The following is a 23,601-nucleotide window of genomic DNA, read 5'->3' as shown; positions in this document are numbered from 1 at the left end:
ATTTGAATTTCTTGATATTCATTAAAATTCCATTCCAAGAGTAATGACAATATTATATTTTATAGATTTGTAAAGAAAGTAAGAATATATATATTTTACTCTCGAAGAGGCATTTCAACTTATGTGTTTTATTTACCTATTATTTCTCCATGAAGGTCTACGATCACATACCTAAGATTTGATTTTTAATTTATTCTCTTAGTTTTTCAACAGAGAACCTCAATGTATGTTTCACTTATTTTTACCTGTTTTAGCGCAAAGCTGCACAATAGGCTACCCGTGTTCTGTCCCTCAAAAGTAAACCAAATTTAAAAGTAAGTTTTAAATCCGTAAACTTACTACTGAGCTCATTTAACAGCTATCTTGAGGGTTTTTCTTTCAAAATTACATCATATAGAAATTCGAATGATAATGATCTTAAAACATCAAAGAAACTTTAGGATATATTAATATTAAACGAAATATAAATGAGGTAACAAGTTATTGAATATGCATTTAACATGTGGACAGCGAAGTAGAACGATTTAGTCCAACATAACATTGTCTAAGTACATAAATATTTCTGATATTGATACGTAGTGAAGAGTAAACACAAACACGGACTTTTAAGCCTGGTCCGATGTGAAGTACAAACATAATAATAGCTTCTCGGTCTACGTATATTGTAAAACAAAGCAGAATTAGTGATCGAGTATAATAAACACAATCATGAGCGTACAGTTCACTATAATAAAGACAAATATTGTTGCAACTTTTCCAGCGTCATTAAGCATGTTTAAATAAACTTAAAAAACAACAACACTTATTTACAAAATAAAAGTACAGCATGTTATTCGACTTTTATAGATGGCCCCAAGATTAAAGATCCTATAAGTATTGTAGCCGCTGACACTGGTGATGAAGTTTCTTTACACTGTGATGCTGATGGTAATCCAAAACCTGAAATAGCATGGATTCGAGAAGATCTCAATAGGATTGTAGGAGTAGAACCTATGCTTGTAATATCCGACGTCACAGCGGAAAAGGTGGGAAAATATACGTGCAGAGCAACGGTTGCTGGATTTCCAGAAACATCAACACATATAATGGTCTACATAAAAGGTAATTTATTTTTCGCCATACTAATTTAATTATTTCCATAATCAAATATTCTTAACGGAGGAAACAATTAATGACTTACAAACTCTGCCTTTATCTGCTGTTTTACATATGATCCTTTAAGACATTTTTAAATATGTTCTGTTTTCAGTAAAGCTGAATATTACTACTTAAGAAAATAGAATGATCAAGCAAAAGTGATGATTTATTATTCATCTCGTTTCAGATCTAATATTCAGAATGCGAGTTAATGCTTTGCAAACGATATACGAGGGCTGTTCAAACAATACGCGGACTGACGTCATAAAACAAAATGTACTTTATTTAGAAGTTACAGGTCTGGGACCCCTTCAAGGTACTCTCCTCCCCAACGCACACACTTATCCCAACGGTATTTCCACTTGTTGAAACAGTCCTGGTACGCTTCTTTTGTAATGTCCTCCAGCTCTTTCGTCGTATTTGCCTTAATCTTGGGAATAGTCTCAAATCTTCTTCCTTTCAAGGGTCTTTTAAGTTTGGGGAACAAGAAAACATCGCAAGGAGCAAGGTCAGGTGAGTAGGGAACGTGGGGAAGAACAGTGATCGAGTGTTTGGCCAAAAACGCACGAGTTCTGAAGCACAAATTTCTCAGCAACGCGGTGCATCTTCAATTTTTCGGTCAAAATCTCGTAACAAGATCCAACTGATATCCCACACTCTTCAGCAAGCTCCCTGACAGTCAGACGTCAATTTGCCCGCACCAGGGTGTTGATTTTGTCGACGTGTGGGTCGTCAGTTGACGTGGAAGGACGTCCAGGACGCTCATCATCTTCAATGGACTGTCGACCATCCTTAAAACGTTCATGCCACTTGAAACATGCCGTACGATTCATAGCAACATCACCGTAAGCCGTGTTAAGCATAGCAAAAGTTTCAGTCGCAGATTTTCTAAATTTAACACAAAATTTCACAGCAAGTCGTTGCTCCTTCAGGTCAACGCACTTCACTTAAAACCGTGTAGCTAATACACAAATGAAGATACCAGCAATCGGGAAATGACTTCGTAATCAGCTGATCTGTGCAAACCTAGCGACACCAAGCGGATTCCCCTGAAACCAACTGGAGTCCGCGCAATTCAAAGAGTCCGCGTATTTTTTGAACAGACCTCGTATAAATATACCTGACAAAGTACTAGAAAAGTGATCTGATCTAAGAAGAATATAATAAAACTACTGATTCAGAGTGTTTTAAAACTTTTCAGAAGATCTGCAGCAAACGCATTTTTTTATTTCTACTTTACTTTAAATTTCATAGTTTGAGAAGTTCTATATCCCAGTGCCTGACATGGCCAGAAAGTTAAGGTTCTTGACTCGTGATGTGAGGGTCACGGATTCGAAGTTTCCTCACATCATATCCGAGGATCGCGGGTTCGAATCCCTCTCACACCAAACATACTCGCCTTTTCAGCTGTGGGGCCACTATAATGTTACAGTCAAACCCACTAATCGTTTATACAAGAGTAGCCCAATAATTGACGGTGGGTGGTGTTGACTAGCTGCCTTCCTTCTAGTGTAGCTTTACATGAAATTGAAAAAAAACAAAAACATAAAAATAATCAATATCACAAACTCCTCTCAGTTACACAGTGTCTGCGACCTTACAATACTAGAAATTGGATTTTGATACGCATAGTGAGCAAAGCACAAAGAGCCCATTGTAGAGCTTTGTGCTTAACTTGAAACAGAAAACTGTATTCCATGTTTCTATAAAATTAGTGATTTATCATTTTAATAGCAGTGAATGCATTATTTATGTTTTAATAATGTAGGAAATATTTGAGTTTTGCAAAAACCAGAAATGTATTATCTAACAACGAATGTATTGCCGATGTTCTATTAGTTGGCACCAATAATATCTTATAAGTTGATAATTTAAGACACTTAAGAAACATGTTTAACTGCTTAAATATGTATTCAGTAACTTATCAAATTAAAATTAAGAGCATTGACTCATCTTAAATTCATGATAAATGCTTCTAGAATTTACTACTACATTAGATCCTCCATCCCCACCCTATAACTCATCGATAAATTAAGGACTTACAACGCTAACATTTGGGGGTCGAGGCCAGTGTTTAGACAAAAAATAAAATCAAACGTAGAGTTGCATTTATACTCAGAAATATCCGTATTTTGTATAAATGGTCATTGATATTTACTTTAGGAGAAAATATATTACACATGAGATATAAAGATATTTGATTTATCACAATACGAAAAATTAACTTCATAAAAGTCAAATATAATTTTATCTTCCATAAAAGATAATAAATCACATGATTTTGCATAGACGAAACGAGTGTTATCGTTGAACAAAAGGAAATTAGGTACAAATCTTATCAAATACTATTTACTGTATATTTTCCTTCTATTCGTACTTCTTGCAAAAAAAAAACAAAAACATTCTTAATGTTCTATATATTAGTAAATTTATGAATATAATTATATACAACATGCTGTCATAAATGCTAGTGGTAAAAACACCTGCTCTGCCAGATCCATTGCTGAACGGTTTCACATAAACTGAATCAGCGAGAATATGCTTAATAATGTAATGGGAAACTTTTCTACAGAACACCGTCTAAAAACTGCAGAGATACATCTTCTCGAATAGGTACACTAATAGATTAATTCATGTTTACCTTACCGCTTAACACAATTAAACCTGATGAAGGAATGCACACTATCCGAAAGCGCTCGGGTTATTGGATTTCTTTTTTGAAACTGAACACACTGAATCACCTAGGCAGAACCTCGAAGATGGAATGGGGAAATACTCAGCAGAGCGTAACCTTAAGACAAGTGACGATCACAGCAACCTGGAAGAAGTAAGTTGATCATTAAGGCAGACATCTCCTCTGTTAAAGAAGATAAAAACTTAAGATATCTCTACTGCTGACACCCTTCAGATAACATGTTGCTGGAGATTGTTTGGAACTAAAAATGATCACATGTCAAGGGGACTTATGTGTAACAGTTTCTTCTTTATAGTTTGTTACTTTTTTATTTATGATTTTCATTACGACTAAGGTAATAAGTTTCACTTCTAAATATTTCTGACACAAACACAACAAACATTATCTGACTCATGGTTTATATTATCTTCCTTGAATACCTTTTAATGTTTTATTGCTGAATATTCTGTAACATTATGAGAGCTATGAGCTTGCGAGAAGGTACATTTATATATATATATATTTAGTTAAACACGTTATATACTTTTGAGATATATCCTTTACATATCAAAAGCAGATAGAAAAACAATGGAGAACACTGTATTGCTTCTGGATAAGTCATCGCATACAGTATCTTTAGCTCTCTATTCGATCGGATTGTTGAAACAGGTTCCAGGAAAACATTATCCTTGTACGCTAGGTAGCTTATGGTAAGCCCAACAGATGGAGACTTTGGATTTAAACGTGAAAATCTTATGTTGCAACCTTTATCAAAAAAAAACCTGACACATAGGCTATTGTGAGGACAAAGTATGACCGCACGTTTAGACATTGTTTGTAAGAGGATAAATTTGCAACTTATCGGTGCATAAACCAAATAAATCACTAGTGTTTGTTTTTTACTAATATTACTTTTTGTTCCTGAGTTAAAGTAAGAGGTAACTTTACAACACCGGTTGAAACACCGGTTGCTATTTTTCTGACATATTACGCTTAAGTATCGCCATTTTTCACCTCTGCGTGATCTGAAATGGAGTTCACTATATACGGAGGAAAAGAGAAAAAAACACACATAATGCTTCAAGCTAGGTATCTCAACATACTGGCTTACTGTGTAGTCTTAAATCCATATTTTTTTCTATTATTTAAGGCCCACCAAAGGTCCAAGGAAGTAGCATACAGTACGGTCAACTAGGACAAAGAGTTGAGGTTGAATGTGTTATCTACTCGGTGCCAGACCCTGTCCAGATAAAGTGGACCAAGAACTCACAGGTAAGCATTTTTATATGATTTTCAATCTTTAACAGATACTTTAATGGAATAAGACACTTGAAGTACACCGTATCTCACCTGTCTCACTATAAAAGAACATTTAATTAGCTAATTATAATATTTTTTTTAAATTTTGAAATATGAAAAAATAATAATAGTTTCATTCTTCCACAATACATATTGTCTAGTTTTGTCTCCTTTAAAGTTAGATGTTACATTTAGGTTTCATCTCTTAATTATACGATTTTATCACAGTATAAAAGATTCACATCTAATGAGTTTAGCCAAGATAGCAAAAAACAACAACATTATTTCTTAAGTTAGATAGCCAAAATGTTCTTCTACAAATAACTAGTCAGTTAACACCTCATTTTGATGAAAGCAGCTGAGAGGATGTAGAGGACTAACTTGTGAGCGCCTATCCACCAGGAACATGATGATGATATAAGCAAGTCTTCGATGTCTACATGTGTTCTGTAACCACTATGATGCAAGTAATTTATCCTGAAGCAGTCAAACGTAGAAAAACAAAACGTTATCGTGTAAGCACAATGTCCCTAGCGATATTGTACAATATAGATGCCAAATCTTTGTTTCAGTGTTTTATCAGATAACTATTTTTATTTTAAATCACTTCTAACTCACTCCTGTTTGAACCAATAAAGAAAATCAACTGAATTATGTTGTCCTTCAAATAATAGATTTCCTAACTTAAAAGTTATAAAAAATGGAAACTTTAAGCATGTAAATATAACACTTAAGTTTGCTTTCATCAACGACACGACCATTTGTCCCCAACGAAAATTATCCTAAACGTCGAATCAACTTAACAATGAACAGTTTTACTGAGCTAAAAGTAACATGTTCCTTTAACTTATAAAAATAGTTTATATTGACCATGGCAGATACGTATTATGCTGTGGTAGTAAACACTTCGTTTATCTTACACTGTTTGCTTCTTGTTGGTCGTTTTCTTGCACTATTCCAAATGTTTATTTATTTTCCAGGTGGTCAATATTGACAACTCGCATGGTTATGAGATTGTGACTCAACCTTTGCCAGCAGGTGCTCGACACCTTCTTATTATACACAATGCTGAAAAAAATGATTTCGGCATGTATAACTGTTCAGTCTGGAATGACTTCGGGCATGATAGTATGTTAATATCTTTAGAACGTCAAGGTTAGAAATTGTTTACCTTATTCGTGTTTTATTCGTGTACCAATGCTATATCATTCACAGTTAATTCAACCTATAATTTCAGATAGTCACGTTTTTATTTCTATTAAAGAAAGCGAGAAGTAAGAATATAAATGTAGCCTTACTGCATTTTACAATTTTGTATATCCTTTAATCCACAGTGTAAGGCTAAACATTGACATTTCAAGAAGCTATAACACTAAAAATCTCCCTGCTCTGTTTTAGAGACGCAAAACGTAGATATGTATCATTTGTGATACGTACACCAAGTTCACTAGTATACTTTGCATATTCTGTTTTTTTTTCTACTGTACGTTCTACATTAAATAAAGACGTCGCATTAAAATAATTATAGCACGAATAAAACCCTTTCGTTAATGTCTTATCTTAACGTTATAAATTGTACATTAAAACTACTTGTTTAAACTGTGTGTGTTATTTTTTCATTAGTTCATTACTTTAATTGTATTTGGCGCGTTTGTCAATCTACTCAAAATAAAATGAAATACTATTTGAGTAAGTTAGCAAAAGAGAGGTTATATAAATCCCCAGGATTCACTAAGCCTTAGACTTCATGCCAGTTCAGTATAAACGATGCTAAATGGAAAAAACACCTTTGTTTTTACATAATTTTTCTTCATATGTCCTGCAGTGTTGATGTACCACTTAGTTTTTCCACGACGTCTTTGAAGTGATTTTATAAACAGTCATAATAGCATGCAAGAATGTAAGTTATATAATATTATACTTTTCTATAAAGCAAAATGAAATATTTAAAATTAATTTTAATCGACGTAAGAACATCCATCTGTTTGAAAAGCACATAACTTGAATATTTTAGTTCAACGAAATATATCCTAATGTCCATAAAATATCAACATTAATAACCTTCCATTCCCCTTGTTTTACAATAAATAAATATCTAAACCTTATTTTTATCAGTAAAGTAATGAAAATATTGTCTGTATGTCCTCGTATTTTAACGTATTTCAGATGCCTTCCACGAATATAAATACAGTAGCATAATTTATTGTTATTGTTTAGGTGTAGTGAAGAATAAGCTAGCTTAATGAGAAAAATAAAAGTATCCAAGAATTCCTCACATCATTATTTATACAATTAACGACTTGTAGAATTAGAAAAGTAAGGAAAAGCAAGATAGGGAGGCGATCAATCTTACTAACACATTATCAACATGAATTCACTTTGAAAACTTTTCACTGAACAAAAATCATAGGTCTCTACAACTAAATCCCTTTACTGAAAAAGTGGGAATAGGAAATCTTCTCGCTTTTCGCATAATATTTGACTGGTGCATTAATCATTTGAACAATCATGCACTAAACTCGGAATATTAGAATTTCCAACCTTTTATTATCATGGAGCGATGTTTTATTGATCTTTGATTGGTAACAACTTTTCTTTTTTGGAGGCTACCGGAGGATTAGTATTGGTAAGTTCAAAGTTCATCTGTTAAAATTTTTCTAGCAAAACCATTGTGATATAAATGATAAAATAAGTGTATTAGGTAACGTATCGAATGAGAGCGAATTTCTAATTAACGATAATTTTCAGTGTTTTTTGTGATATTGTCTAAATAATTATAATGACATTCGAAGAAACTTTAAAGCTTTTAGTATATTCTTATATATCTTGCTGTAAAGAAAAATCTGTTGCTATGAACAGTAAAATATATAAGAATATATATAGAATATACATATAAACAATATTTGTGACTTTTCATTGTGTTGAAATTCAACATTTTACTATTCTTCTTCTCTAAAACAATAAAATAATTTACTAAAGATATCACAAGATATTTTATCCTTAGCGTATCGGCTCGGCATGGCCAGGTGGTTAATGCCGCTGGTTCGATTCTCTGTCACATCAAACATGCTCGCCTTTTCAGCCGTGGGGACGTTATATAGTGTTGGTCAATCCTACTATTCCTTGGTAAAAGTGTAGCCCAAGACTTAGGGGGTGGTGGTGATGATCAGCTGCCTTCTCTCTAGTCTTACACTGCTAAATTAGGGACGGCTAGCTTAGACAGAACCTCGTGTAGTTTTGTACGAAATTGAAAACAAACCAAACCTTAATATATCGTGAAATTTAGTAAAATATTTTCCATTTATACAGAGAAAAATATCGTCTCGAACTCATGTGTTTTACCTGAATCAAAGGAAAATACACCAAATGTTAAATACTATAAAATCTCAAAAACACGGCAGAAATGGCAAAAAAAAAAAAAACGAATAGAAACACCATGAAAAAGAATCTTACCATTAAGGTCAACTATATGACGACAGCTATTATCTTGACAGGTGGCTAATGATTCTGTTTCCCTTTTTCGTAGAGCACATTCCAACTTTAATCGTCATTGCAGGAGTTATTGGTGGAATATTTTTTGTAGTGTGTATTACTATAATAGTAATATTGTGTCTACGGAGGATTACTCTATCCAAAGGTAAATTGTATAAGTAGAGTACGAATGCATATTATCGGTTTTATGGTTCTAACCAAATTATTTTAAAGTTACTAATGTTATTTTTAGAAAAAGCCTCATAAATCAGCACATAATTATATTATTTTTATGATCCAGTAGAAGAATGATGGCATGTAATTATATTGAAAATAAAGCAACATTTGATTTCATTATCTCATGCTTATCACAAATAAAATTTTCTAGTTCGAGAAGCTTTTTGTAAAGACAATTACATGTGTATATTTATACATTATCTTAATAGTAGTTTTTGATCGTAGGCAAAGAATTCGGGTCTGAAAAGTATGGGAAACCGTCCGATACTATGTCATCTCGAGAATCAGACCTTAGAATTGACGTACATACAACCTCCTCAATAACGAACGACAATGACCGTAGTTGGGATGAAACAAGTAAAACTACTCGAACAAGCGACACACATGACTACCATAAATATTCAACGGATTATTCTGAATCAAGTTTCCCTCCTAGTATTGTAAGTACGGATTTATAGCTTTACTATTAACTTTTTTTCTTCCTCTACGATTTGTAATTCTTTTAGCTGGGAACATTGCAAGTTATAATAACTATTTTTATATATATACAATTAATTTTTCTTTTAACATGTTTATTTTTTGTAATACTTTAATAATACCAAAATTAATGAAAATAATAAAAATATATAAAACTATTAATCTCAAAAATATTACAAAAACTAAATTGAGATTATTTTATTTTATTCTAAATACATTCTGGTAACTATAAATACCTGGTAACATAAACCTGTTGTGATAGGAATACCTTTTACCATTAATAGAGGTCGAAATATGTTTAACCTCAAATAATTGTTTCAAGCCGAACTTCATGTTCATATGTTAATACGTTTTAAACAAAAATAATAAATCATATATATGTCACAAATATTGGCATAACTATCAGATCTACGTAATAAAGTTACCATACTAGAAAGAACTATTAAAGGCTGATCAGAAGTAACAAAATTAACATACTTGAATCTTTCGAACCCTTTATAGTAGCTTATGATGAAAAAGTGGATTATGTTGCTAAAAACACTTTTATTTGTTAAGAAAGTCTAGGAATTGTACATTAGGCAATAATTAGTGGATTTATAATGCACTTTATTACTTAAAGTGATACATTTAAGCCATCTAATATCTCTTTTTGGGGCATATTCGTGTATGATTATAAGACTTAAGTCCTAGTATATAAAAATTCCTTAAAATATTGACTATTTAAAAACACAGATTTTAACTTTTTTAACAACACGTGTTCGGTATTACTAATAGAAATACAATAGTTCAATGATAAATGTAAGATCAGCAAGAGAAATACATTTCTATATTCTGACCATAACTCTTCAGTGGCACACAAAATTATCTGTATTACTAGAAAAAAGCCAGTTTGATTAAAGAACACAATCATGCTACTTGAATATAAATTGGCTAGCTTTGAAAATGTTCGATATGTCTGGAGACGTTATTTGTTAACATAAATCTGCTTCTACGTGCAACCATTATTCAAGCTTCTGCAGATAGTGGATAGCATCTAAATAGTGCATATAAGCAGATTAAAGCATTGTTTATATTCCGTTTGAATATCGTCTGTAAATTGAAGTAAATGTATCGGTTACATTTATTGTACAATATTTACATATCTATTAAAATACGAACTTTAGTTTCAAACCGACGGTTCTTAGCTAATTCTCTCTTAACAATGCGTGTTATTAAAATATCCTAAATATTTCTTGGAATTAAACTTCCTTTGTAATTCTCTAACGATACCCAAATATCTCAAGGAAGCCAAATGCCCCATCATCTAATTAACGACTCGCATGAATGGATTAACGAGTTTCCCACCGGACCTATCTATTATTTAGCAAAACCACAGTTAGGGATTAAAGCTAGGGAAAAATAGTTATTTTCTTCTATGAGTGTATATTGTTATTTGTTTGTATTTAACTTCTATATTATTTTGTATATACCTGTGCTCAACTGTTTTTAAGTGTTCACGTATACGTGATTGTATTTACCCGTACAAAAGAATTTGTTTAATTATTTCTCTTCAACTAATAGATTATCGACGAATATCGTCATTTACTCATATTTATGTATATCTTTGTTATCCTACTTTATAGTTCTCAACTATCTACTTCTTTTGTTCTTTACGTTAAACTTTCATTGTATTTCATTCAATAAACCATCACAATGTTATTAGCTATTCTTCAGTATACGTTAGCCTTAAACATTTAACACGTCTAGGTTGACCTTTCGAACATCATAATTTAGTTATTATCAGGGTTGAACAAATACCAAGTTGGGCTGTTACTACAAACGACAACAAAAATGTTAATTAGAAAAACAACCTCCACTTTCCACATAATAAAAAAAACTGTTTTTACTGCAAGTTGTAATGAGAGTACAAAGGTAAAACGATAGTTGAAATGAAAAAGATTATTTGTATACTATAGGCCAATTGGAATGAGATCTAATAAACTAAAATTATGAAAAGTTCAGGCATTTACAAAAACCAGTGTTAAAATTAGGATTTGAAATCATATATTAACAGATCTCGTCGAGTGCGTTCCAAAACATATAGTTTTACACATTTTTCTGTTATCTAATAAAACATATAACAAGTTAACAATACTGTTAACGGAAAAGGCACTTTTTGTCCACCCTCTGTAGCTATATCTAATTACTTTCAAAGTCTTGCTGTGTCTAAGTCTCTAATTATTTATATATATATATATATTCAATTAGACGTACATAAATAAACCTAATAATTTGTTAATATTTTTGTCCATATTTACCAATTTAAACGTATTTTATGTAATAATTCTAAATCTCATAATTTACACCAATTTACTGAACAATTCTTGATTGTGCTAAATGTAATTGATATATGATAAATTATGCTAGTTTTCAGGACTTTCAAAATTTTGAGTTCGGACATTTCTAAGGATTCGACAGGTACAACTTGGAAAAAATGGAGTATTACAAAATATAATATTTAAGTGACAGATATATATTATTTTACATGTTATATCTATGTCTAATAATATTCTTTTTTTAATATACAAATTGCATCATTTACAAAGGTTTTATAGTGTCAATAATTTCTAACTTAGTATGTGATTATAGTTTCACAGCTTACACGTTTCATGAGTAGCTTTTAACATATATTTAGGAAACACAAAATATCAACACCTATTCCCCTTTCATGGACTACTCAGAGGAATATCCACAAAGAATCACTGGAAGTTCAAGTCGACCATCGTACTATCTGGACGATACTGGCATCCGTGATGGAGGTTATCAGGCAGGTTCTTTTAACCCCTACATTGGAAGTTCTCACTCAGACCTCCTTCTGCCACAAGTTGCTCACCTCACCACACGGGATAAAACAAAACATTATATCACATCTTCTAGTCAAGCTGGTCAGAGGACTGCTGCCTTGGGAACAAACGTATGATGAACTCTCCTTATTTGAAGTCTATGAGTACTGTGAACCTTCTAAAACCAAACACTTATATATTCCTGAAATGATTGCATCGTCTACTTTATCCAGTGTAAACAACTTTGTCTTTTAGAGTATTATCATTCAACAGCGTTTTATCTTGTGCTGAAAGTTGACGAAGAACAAACGTTCAAAATATAAACAAGAACTCCATAAAATTAGATTGGAATAGATAATATATTGATTATCTGAGATCTACTCTGACATTAAAGCGATAACAAATGAAAAAGATTATGACTTTTAAAAGACTAAGGGGATTTACCTATTACTTTCAATAACACAACAATGGAACTTAAACAACTGGGAAACTAAATAAAGAAATAATGTCAGAAAATTCGATACCTTGATGACAGGAAAATTATCCAACAAATAGGAACAAACTTAGTCTCTTATTATCGTTTCGAAATATTTCTCATGAGCGTGATTCATCAGTATAAGGATTTTGTTTTCCTATAAAACATGTAAGTTCTACTTTTATTATTAAAATATTATGTAACTATGTGTAAATAAAAACTACAACGTTACTGCGAATTATCATATTGTTTGCCTTTGTGATAAGCATAGATATTTATAATGCTAAAATTCGGAGTTATTTCCCTGAAGAAGTTACAAAGCAGCTATCCGATCTTGTAGGTTTTAGCTTAAACAAAGATTAATATATCTTAGTTATTTATGATAAATGATACGATTGTTTAAATAATTAACTCAGGTCTTAAGAAATCTATCAAAATTTATTCATATTTCAGAATTGTTATTTGCATTTATCGTACGTTTTCCAATGTTTTTCACTCGGCAACACCCTCTGCATGAGCAGTAGCCGGGTGTGGCCAAATGGGTTGGATAATATTCTATAAATTTAATATCTTACAGGTTATATATTTGTATCATATAAACTTTTTTTCTAAAACCTCCAGATTACTTTTACATGTTATCTCTGAACAAAAAGTTAGGTAGCTCATAACTCCATCTGTTTGCACGATTGATGAATGTAAACATTACGATTACGATTTCATTTTGTTTCAATAGAAATTAAAATTTGAAACGTGTGTTATAAGAAAGAAACTAAAATCCACATTATATGACACAATATGTAGAGTTCCCCTGTAGAAAACGAATAAGAATTAAACATTTATGTTTCCTTCATATAAAGAAGGTCAGCTACACTTTTTTAAATATTATTAATTTCACTAACTGTTATTGAATTCAATCTATTTTTTTAGAACGATCACTCTGTATCTGATCTTTCTAGTTCTTAATAATGGCCCTATAATGACATTTCCAAGACATTAGGGAACAAAATTTCTATGTTTTTTTCCTTTTCTTGTGAAAATTTCTATAAATCATCTTACTCTTTAGATCCGCAAGTTATAAATTCACGCTTTAGCGAATCAGAGGCACACAGTTCCATTGTAACTGTGTTAGTGTAATAGAAAGGTTAGTGATAAAATGAGTTTGTTGTTATTCCAATTTATTTTCTCTTTTTTTTTCTCATTAATGCAACCATTTATTCCAAGGTATGGCTTCTGAAAATGTTTTAGGAAGTGGCTCTATAATACTTATCGATTTTGCAGTAGAGTAATTTATCTAATAAAAAAGGTATTCAACTCAGTGTCCCTCCGACCTCAAGTTTTGAAGGCACATTGTAAGACATTCGGCATAATTTATATTTATATACGAGACAGATCCTATTGTTCTAGAATCGTCCCGGTAATTATATAAGCGTTTTCTAAAATCCACGCAAATGACTTTTTATGTGTAATATCTGAACAAACAGTAAGGCAGCTCATAACTTCATCTGGTAGCATGAATTTCATTTCGTTTCGTTAGTAAGACTATTTAAGCGACTTGAAACCATTGAATCGTCTAACACTTCTTGAAACAGATTCACTTACTTTTTTTAAAAATACAACTGTTATATTGCAAGGGTCTAACATGTCTCATTTGATTTAAGTATGTAACTCTAGAAAATGTATAAAATGTTACTGCAAGTTGCATCAAACTCACAAGTAAAAGTATTATTACGCTTAAATTCTTCTTACCATTATCGTATTATTCTTCTGATAATCTTCTGGAAGGATTTTATAATAATAAGTCACATTTATCATCGCGTATTGGTTTCCGTACTACTAAGTACAAATTAAGAGTTGTCTTATTTAATTAAGCTGATAGTTTTATAATGTTAAACCTTACTTTTCCATGTGATTTTGTTTGTCTTATTTTTGAATTGGTGTGCACACCATATTTATTTTAAAATTAAACGTCATTGATTGAAAAGCATTACGACTACTTGTACGTATCTGCTATACAATATCCATTGAAAATACTTAACAAGCTCTCAAATTCGTATACTGTATGTTATTGTTTATAAGTCCATTGCTATTGTTCTCTAATACAACAAATTTCTTGCACGTCTCTTTAACAATCTTTATGTGTGCATATTTGATATATTGTATAGAAATCGACATTTAAATGACTCTTTAATGTTATTTAGTCAATCGAATAACAACGTCATAATTTATGTAAGTGTTTTCAAAACTTTTTCATAAAAGTTGCGAAAGAAATATTTCAATTTGGTAATTAATTGTTTCAATAAATATCTTTCTGCATTTATTGATTCCTGAGCTGTTATAAATAAACCGTGTGTAAGAGTTAAAAGTCTCTTTTGGCCGAACAATAAAGATTGACTCCTCGCAATGAAATCCTCCAATTTAGTTTGCAGTGATTAACTAGAATTAACTAACAAGGTTGATTTTTGTTTTGTTTTTGAATTTCGCACAAAGCTACTCGAGGGCTATCGGCGCTAGCCGTCCCTAATTTAGCAGTGTAAAACTAGAGGGAAGGCAGCTAGTCATCACCACCCACCGCCAACTCTTGGGCTACTCTTTTACCAACGAATAGTGGGATTGACCGTCACATTATAACGCCCCCACGGCTAAAAGGGCGAGCATGTTTGGCGCGACGGGGCTGCGAACTCGCATCCCTCGAATTACGAGTCGCACGCCTTAACACGCTTGGCCACGCCGGGCCGAACAAGGTTGAAAGAACTAGTAATCACAAACTCAGATCACATGCGGAATGATAAGAATTCTCCTGTATGTGCAAGTAAAAATATTATACAAAAATCACCAGTAACCAGGGTTCATCACATAATCCAAATAAACTAAAATGAACTGAAAATAGAATCAAACTAAACTTTAAAATTAAACATGAGTAAAAATTAAATTGTGAAATTAACCATTAAAATATAATATAATAAGAACTGTAATACTAAAATGGATATTTAGAATTTAATTTTTTTATATACAGAAATTGTCTGGTGAAACGAGGATAAATCGTGGTATTTGGGTTTACTGAAAATTCTCAAAACATCTGCAAAAAAACATTTTCAAAATTGCTAACCGAAGAATAAACTGAACGCATTATAAAGGAAAACAAGAAAATATAATTTTAACTTGACACAAAAAATTATGTCATAAAAACACAAACACAGTGTTTTGTTATCTAGCTGGTTAGGCCTCTTATTATGTATTTACTGGCTACTTGGCTTAAAATAAACAATATAAATAAAGATAAAGACATAGAATTATTGACATATTTTATTTAAATTCTTTAATGAAACAAGGGAAATCAGATGTTTATTGTGTTTCATATGACAAAAATTAATACGCAACCTTAAGCCGAGTCTGATGTATTTGTTTTTGTACTGTTTTTTTAGAGAGGCTTCTTTCCAAGATATCCATATATATCCACATACACACAGTGTAAGAATAAAATATAAATATTGCTTTATATATTCCTCATTTGTGTAAGGAAATTAGCACTGTTTTACGACCTTGAGACATCACGTCAAGACTTTATTATCCCTCAATTAATATATATTCGATACTTGTTCTGGAAGAGTGAGAGTAACGTGCATTTTAGTCTTATTAAATTTAATAAGTTTTGAGGCTTAAGGATATTCTTAATAAATTTATTTTTATTAAACTTCTTCCTTCCTTTTCTGTGATACGATCTCGATTGAGTTTTAAGATCGACGCAAATAACTGAATCATAAATGAATAACAAGTCACCAGAAGTGGTGATAATTTACTTCAGGTAACAAGCTCAAAATACCAACTATAGCATATAAAAGCCCAGCAGTCAGTTATATAAACTAAAATGAAGTATAACTCCAAAATGGTAATAACAATGAAACTCAAAATTCAAATTACTATAAATCATTATCATGATTGACAGTAAAATATAAAATTGAATTAAATTAATCGTTGATAAGAACACAAACAGTCAGTTACTATAAAATAAAATATAGATGTTACAAACGAGAAAGATATAAAACTAGATTCACTTTACTTGAACATCAAAAATTAAAGTATCAAATAAAACTGAAAAGAAACATGAATAAGTAGAAATACAGCGTAATCACAATAAACCAGAATTTAACAGATAAACACTTCTTTAAAATATAATTAATATTTGTCAGTCAGTTCAGCTGCTGAGCTTTTGTAAGGTTGCTCTCTCAAAATATCCATTTTTGAAATTGAACCTTGGTTGATCCTTAACCATTCATCCATGCTGGATACTCTACACAATCATCTGATAAGGAAGCTAATTGAATGGTGGACCGCACTTGCGACCTGAGTTTCAAACAAGTGTTATTGGTCATGTCAGTTTAAGGTTTTATAACAGTTTTCTCCTGAAGCAGTTCTTCATTAGATATTTTACAGCTCTATGTCTCCATTGACAAGTCAGAATTGAAAACGTAAAGTCCAATTAACATAGAAAATGCCATAAATTTTTCAGTGATGTAAAATTAAGACGTCATAGTTAATTTGACCATGATCTCATCTTTCATAGAAATGTTAAATATAACCAAGAGTAGTATGAGGATTACATCTGTATAATAAATGTACTTATCACTAAGATCATAAGAATATATTTTTAGAAGTATTAACGAATGCACATTTTACTTGACATCAGTGTAACAGTGCATCTGAGCTACCTTAGCCAAACCACTGACCATGCTAGACCATGACGTCACACAACCACGAGTCAGTAAGCTCAGATATTTTACATACACTTCAGTTCCTTCACCAAAAAGGATGATTCCTGATGCTTTGTGTAAAACTGAAATAAAACATCTCACATGAGTAAATGAACTTAGACCAACTACCTTAAAAACAGCAATCAATAGTTATGACCTCTGTAATAGAATCTTTTAATCTCGATTCTGATAAAAGTTAGATATAACCAGAATAAATAATTAAAATTATAAAGACTGATTTGTTTAGAAATAAAATTTATATTGTACATCTACTAACTCGGAACTGTTTAATATATATCAACTAAACATATTTCAAAGTTAAAACTAGTCAAAATCAATATTCACAATATTTTTATTCCATTTTGTATAAATAGATGGTATTATGATTTTACATTTCCTGACACATTTACAAATATTTAAATATATTCATTTGCCAAAAAAAAATTTACTACAGTTTAACTAAATAAATTGAATAATTTTATAAAACATTGTGACGTATTTCTGCCACCAAAATATTACTTGGTACTTCAGAAATAGGGTTCAAAACAGTTCTAAATATCAAATAATTAAGTATATAACGATATCTACTGCACACACACACACATATATATATACTTTAGACCAGTGGTTGGAGGTACTGAACCCTGGAAGTTTCGTACTTGCATTCACCGAACCCTTCGTAATTGGAAAAATAAAATATGATTTTTTTCAAATTCAAAACATAAGTAGATATTATATTAATGCACAAAATGAACCATGCTTCAGTTGCACACAATATCACTGTGTTCAAAGAACAAAACATGAATTTCACACAAAAACAAAAACATAACTCAATGAATATATACTGCAAATCATTGTGACTTTTGCTGTTGCCTTTCAGAGACAAGTTCAGAAATGCGCGGCTTCACCTTGGCAAGTGCCACTCTCGTATCATTTACGCAACAAAGTCTGTTTATTTTCTTCGTTTTTATATCTACCATCCTCGAAAAGGACTGCTCGCAAAGATACGTTGTAACAAACGGTATGAGTATCTCAAGGGCTTTCTTAGCAACAAGAGGGTACGCTACGAACTGGTGACGCCAAAATGTTGAGAGCGTTGTTGTTCTGAAAAGATGCTGTGTAACATGGCTCTGCTGAAGTTCAAAGATTTCGTCGAGGTATTCATCATTGACATCTACCGTCGCAACACTAAACGTGAACGGCTGTCTCACCCATGCTGGATATGACTCTCTGGTGGGGAAGTATCCGTCGAGAGACTTTGCGAGCTCATCTTAGTGCATGGCAATTACTTGCTTCAGTTCCCCGGGTACAGAAATATCTCTGATTTCAGACACATCTTCGATCTTACATACATAATCGTCCAGCAGGGAAAAGTTTGTGAAGTTATCATTTTCTGTTCGTCGTTTCCATAACAGTAGCTATTTTTGAAAAGCTTTCAGGTTTTCTTCCGCTTCGATGATGTTGACTCCACCGCCCTGCATCTGTTGATCGAGACGATTAAGAGCATTCAAGATATCGGCCATGTACGCCAAAATGAGTATGAACTCAGATTTTTCGAAGCAATCTGCATGACAATGTTGGTGGTCTCGCAGAAACAGGGCTAATTCCACACGCATGGCAAAAACACGATTCAGTACCTTTCCCCGGGATAACCACCGAAGCAACGTGGGAAGCAAAGCATTCAATAAACCTATTTGCTAAAAATCTTGGATAGATATGTTTAACAGGGAAGCCAAAGTCTGGATAAATATGTAACCTATATCTTGAGATGGGCAGAAAAATTCTACGGAAAATATGTAAAGGCTTTCATTACAGGTGGTGTGTATTGCGCATAGATAAAAAAAAAATATATATATATTTCGATTAAATGTTTAAAAATAGATTGAATACTATTTTACTCACGTTTTAAAATTATATATTAAGTATGTTCCCAGTACTCTCTCGAACATGAGAACCACTCAGCTATCTCAATAGGACTAATTATTTTCCATCTATCCCATTGTAGAACTACCAGCACTAGGGCCACCATAAGGACTACTGCTGTCCTTGCATCATGTATACTTTGAATACTATTCTACGCTTCTCTGACACTCTGTAAGGTTTTTTTGGACATAAATGTATTGTTCTTTTATACTGTCTTATGTTTTACTTTACTAATACAACGATTATAATCACCTCTTATTGCAAATAAGTCTCTGTATTCTTCTACTTAGCTCAATAGTCTATATATATATCTACTGATACATTATCCTAATGAATTTGACTTTTTTGAACGTTTCTTATTCAAACAATTTTTTAGATAAACTAGAGCTACTTTCTCTATGCTTTCAGCCTTACCTGTTTCTAGATATATAGAAACCATTACTTTAATCTTTTTATACCTAACTTTTTTATAAATATCATGTCTCTCTTAGACATTTTACTTATACACACAGCAATATATATACGAGTATGTTTTCTAGTTTATATATTATGTATTTCAAGTAATACTTCATTTAACTTTTCTTCATCTTACTTATAGTTTTCTACTCTAATTTCAATGATGATTTAATATCTTTCAGTTATCTTTGTAACCTTAACTTATCTGATAGTTAAACGTTGTAGCAGAAAGCCATTTTCGTCTTTGTTAAGTAGGACTTCTGGTGAACTGCACTTTGTTCAAATTGCTTATTAGCTTTTGAACTTTGACCTCTGATCAACTTTCTGACGTTTTTCGAGATTACGCTTTCGATTGAAGGGTATTTAAGTGCATTCATATTTCTTGTAACTAACTAAATATTTATGCAGCATCGTTTGAATGTATCACATTTTAAAGTTCGAAGTGATATATAGGATTACTAATTGTACGCGACGAACTCATCTATTATTAAAGTCTCTTTCGAATGGTTTAGTTCGTCTTGCCTTCATAAAGTACACTCCTGTCACATAATAATTTACAAACTTCACTATAAAGACAGAATACAATCTTAGTATGGTACTAATACCTGAAGTTACCTGTTATGCACTACATATTTAAAGGAGATAAATACAAGACTGTAGAATCATGACAAGTGTTTTTTACAACATCGTGAAACAAACAAGTGCATGTCTACGAATCAAGTGATGTAGTTTACAAACTTTATAACTTTCCCACACCATTTTACGAAGATAATGCTAGTTACAAACAGAAAATGTTGCATATATGCTTGTATACACATAAATAAAACATATTATATAATTCTTTTAAGAATTGTGCAATATGATTGTCATGTTACACTAGAAACCCCTCTCTTTATACAACTTAATAATGTTGAACAGCAGTGAACCTCAGTATCATACAGTTAATGACTTTTTACAACATTTTAAAATATAATTTGGTTCTTAGTTGCATATTAAATACATTTAATTCATACCATATATTAGAGTTTAATGAATAATCAAACAAACATTAAAACACGACACTATAGATTTTAGCATAAAAATATGACATTAGAAATTACAAATGCAAATAAAAAAAAATTGTATGAAAGTCAATCAACCGAACGTATACTGTTCCTATATTGTGACAGTAGCGTTTAATTGTTAAAAACAATAAAATTAATGACTTTTGCAATTAAACAACTATTATTCCCGTAAATTTTTAGCCTTGGTCGGAAATTTTCATAATTATGCATTCATATTAATTTGAATCTTCAAGTCTATTGGAATATAATTTTGCAAAGTATATTGCGTTAGCATACAACGTATTCAAATATCACGAAAATATAAGTTTTCAACCAATGAAAACTACAGTAGTTTCAACAAAATATTTTCCCCATAATCATAACTTTATTTGAAGTCATTTTTACCAATATCATTAGGAAATAATTAATTTGGAGTGTTTATTTCTTTTTCCTCCTTTACTTTAAGTATAATATTTAATAAACTGAAAATGCCGAATTTTTTCCTGCTATTCATATACTTGTTTGAGGGTTACGTGTGAGAGATAAGTTTTCAATCACTCTCACCAATTCATCTTAACCCTAAAACGATGGCCATCATCGATTGATGCTGATACCTTCAACGTTCCCGTTGTTTAAAGGTTAATAACTTTTTTCAGTTTTCTTTTCTTATAATAGCTTTATATTAAGATAATCCGAAGTAGTTTTAAATGTAGAAGACTGTGAGCTTGACCACCTATATATGTATATATATCATCTTGAAAACCTTTTTTTTTTCTTTAGCTCTCGATACCAATGTGATTATGAGAGCATGAATAAGTTTCTTTCCTTTTAACTTCGCGCAAAACTACACGAGAACTATCTGTGTTAACTAATTTAGTAGTGTAAGACTAGTTTGAAGACAGCTAGTCATCACCACCCACCATCAACAATTCGGCTACTCTTTTACCAATGAATAGTGGGATTGACAGTTACGACTGAAAGGTTGTTGTTGTTGTTTTGAATTAAGCACAAAGCTACACGATGGACTATCTGTGCTCTGCCCACCACGGGTATCGAAACTCGGTTTTTAGAGTTATAAGTCCGCAGACATACTGCTGAGCCACTAAGGGGCTGACTGAAAGGGCGAGCATGCTTGATGTGACGATAATTCGAGCCCAAGACCCTCAGATTACGAGTCGAACGCCTCAACCACCTGTCCATGCCGGGCCAGAGAAGTGAACGAAAATGCACTAGAACACGTCCTTGTCACTATGATAATTAATAGCGGATTATATTACGATGCACTTTTTAAATCATATAAAATCTAAAATATGAAGATTAATGGACACAACACTACAATAAGCTTGAAAACTCATGAATAGAAACACGAAATTTAAATTACTTTTACTCTTGTACTGATGGATGATCTAAAGTAGAAGAATAAAGCCAAATTTAGGACGAACGCACGATCATCTGATTACGAGTCGAACACATTGACCACCTAGCCATGCCGGGCCAGAGCAAGAATAAATGAAAGTCAACCGTATTTAGTGGGTGGCTTGTTATGACCAGGTGGCTAGGATGTTCGACTCGTATTCTAATGGTAGATGGCTCAAATCCTTGAAACACCAAATATACTTGCTCTTTCAGCCAGGGGGACGTTATTACGTTAAGTTCAATCCCACTTGTTTTGGTAAAGGAGTAACTGAAAAGTTGGCGGTAAGTGTGATGGCTAGCTGCCTTTTCTTTTGTCTCAAGGTGCTTAAGTAGGAATGACTATCACAGATGGCGCTCTTGTAGCTTTCAGAAAATTTCGAAGTGAAATAAACTTACTGGAGCAAATTATATATTTAATTACTGGAGCAAATTTTGTTCTGTCTATATTTGTGCCCTGGTTTTAGTTACACATTTTTCATATGTAATGTACTACTTCATTTTATCTACTTGTAAGGAAATGACTAGGTGTAATGTTTGTTCCTTATAAAAATATATATATTGGAACATTGTAAAAGCGCAATGAAATATTTAAAAAAAAATTATTTTGTTGTCCAGAAATAAATGTCGTTTTTGAACTGCAAAGTTTGTAAAAATATAAATCAGTGTTGTTAAACGTGCTTTAATCAAATTAAGCACCATTTGCTTCAACAAACATTTGCCAACGTGCAACGATGTTTTTTATGCTCCTGTTGTAGAAATCAGTTTCTATGGTCAATGAACTCCCTGAAAGCTTCTTCTGCAGTTGCCTGGTTTTGAAAGTGTTTATTGTTCAAGAAGTTGTAAAAGTGCTTGAAAAAATTAAAATCTGTAGGGAAAATATTTTGGAAATAAGGTGAATGAGGCAGAACCTCTACTTCCAATTCGTTCAGCTTTTGGAGCGCCATCCTTGACAGGTTTCATAACTCAAATTTTGTTGATCTTCAGTCAGCTCATGTGGAACCCACTTATCCAACGTTTTTCTTTTTTCCAATCGCACTCATGTGATTGGCAATGCTTGATTTGCTTGTGCCTAGCTTTCTGCAATCTCAAGTACTATTGTGCGAGGATCTGTCTTAACTGCTTCCCTTAATATGTTTTCATCTAAGAATGGCTTACTTCCAAGATTGTCGTAGCCTTTAAGACTTTCATCTCCCTGTCGAAACCTTTTGAACCAACCCTGAACTGTACGTTCAGTAACAGATCCACTACTGTATTCCTGGTTGATGTACCGTGTATTTTTGGCCAAGATTGAAGCCGTAGAGAAAAATCAGACGAAAATCTTTGTCCATGCTGCCTTAGAGGTTTTAAAACGTACACTGAGTGGAGTTGAAACACCAGACAATAAATACATCTTGTAAGCGACAAATGTTGGATTAAACTAACC

The 23,601-nt window shown here is 32.1% G+C and overlaps 1 protein-coding gene across 3 annotated transcripts in view; it reads left to right on the top strand.

Moving 5' to 3' along the window:
- LOC143236991 (irregular chiasm C-roughest protein-like) overlaps window positions 1-14,998 on the top strand; it is a 136,474-nt gene extending 121,476 nt beyond the window's left edge. For all 3 annotated transcript variants that reach the window (XM_076475767.1, XM_076475766.1, XM_076475765.1), the window contains 6 exons: window positions 847-1,101; window positions 4,962-5,083; window positions 6,091-6,265; window positions 8,637-8,747; window positions 9,044-9,258; window positions 11,970-14,998. In XM_076475767.1, the coding sequence (XP_076331882.1) occupies window positions 847-1,101; window positions 4,962-5,083; window positions 6,091-6,265; window positions 8,637-8,747; window positions 9,044-9,258; window positions 11,970-12,254 (1,163 nt within the window). In that variant the 3' untranslated portion in view covers window positions 12,255-14,998. The remainder of the gene's footprint in view (window positions 1-846; window positions 1,102-4,961; window positions 5,084-6,090; window positions 6,266-8,636; window positions 8,748-9,043; window positions 9,259-11,969) is intronic.
- Window positions 14,999-23,601: the final 8,603 nt, after the last annotated feature.

This window comes from Tachypleus tridentatus, chromosome 13 (assembly GCF_004210375.1).
Source record: "Tachypleus tridentatus isolate NWPU-2018 chromosome 13, ASM421037v1, whole genome shotgun sequence".
NCBI classification, from domain to species: domain Eukaryota; kingdom Metazoa; phylum Arthropoda; class Merostomata; order Xiphosura; family Limulidae; genus Tachypleus; species Tachypleus tridentatus.
The sequence above is the reverse complement of the archived record's forward strand: the minus strand, read 5'-3'. Positions and strand labels throughout refer to the sequence as shown.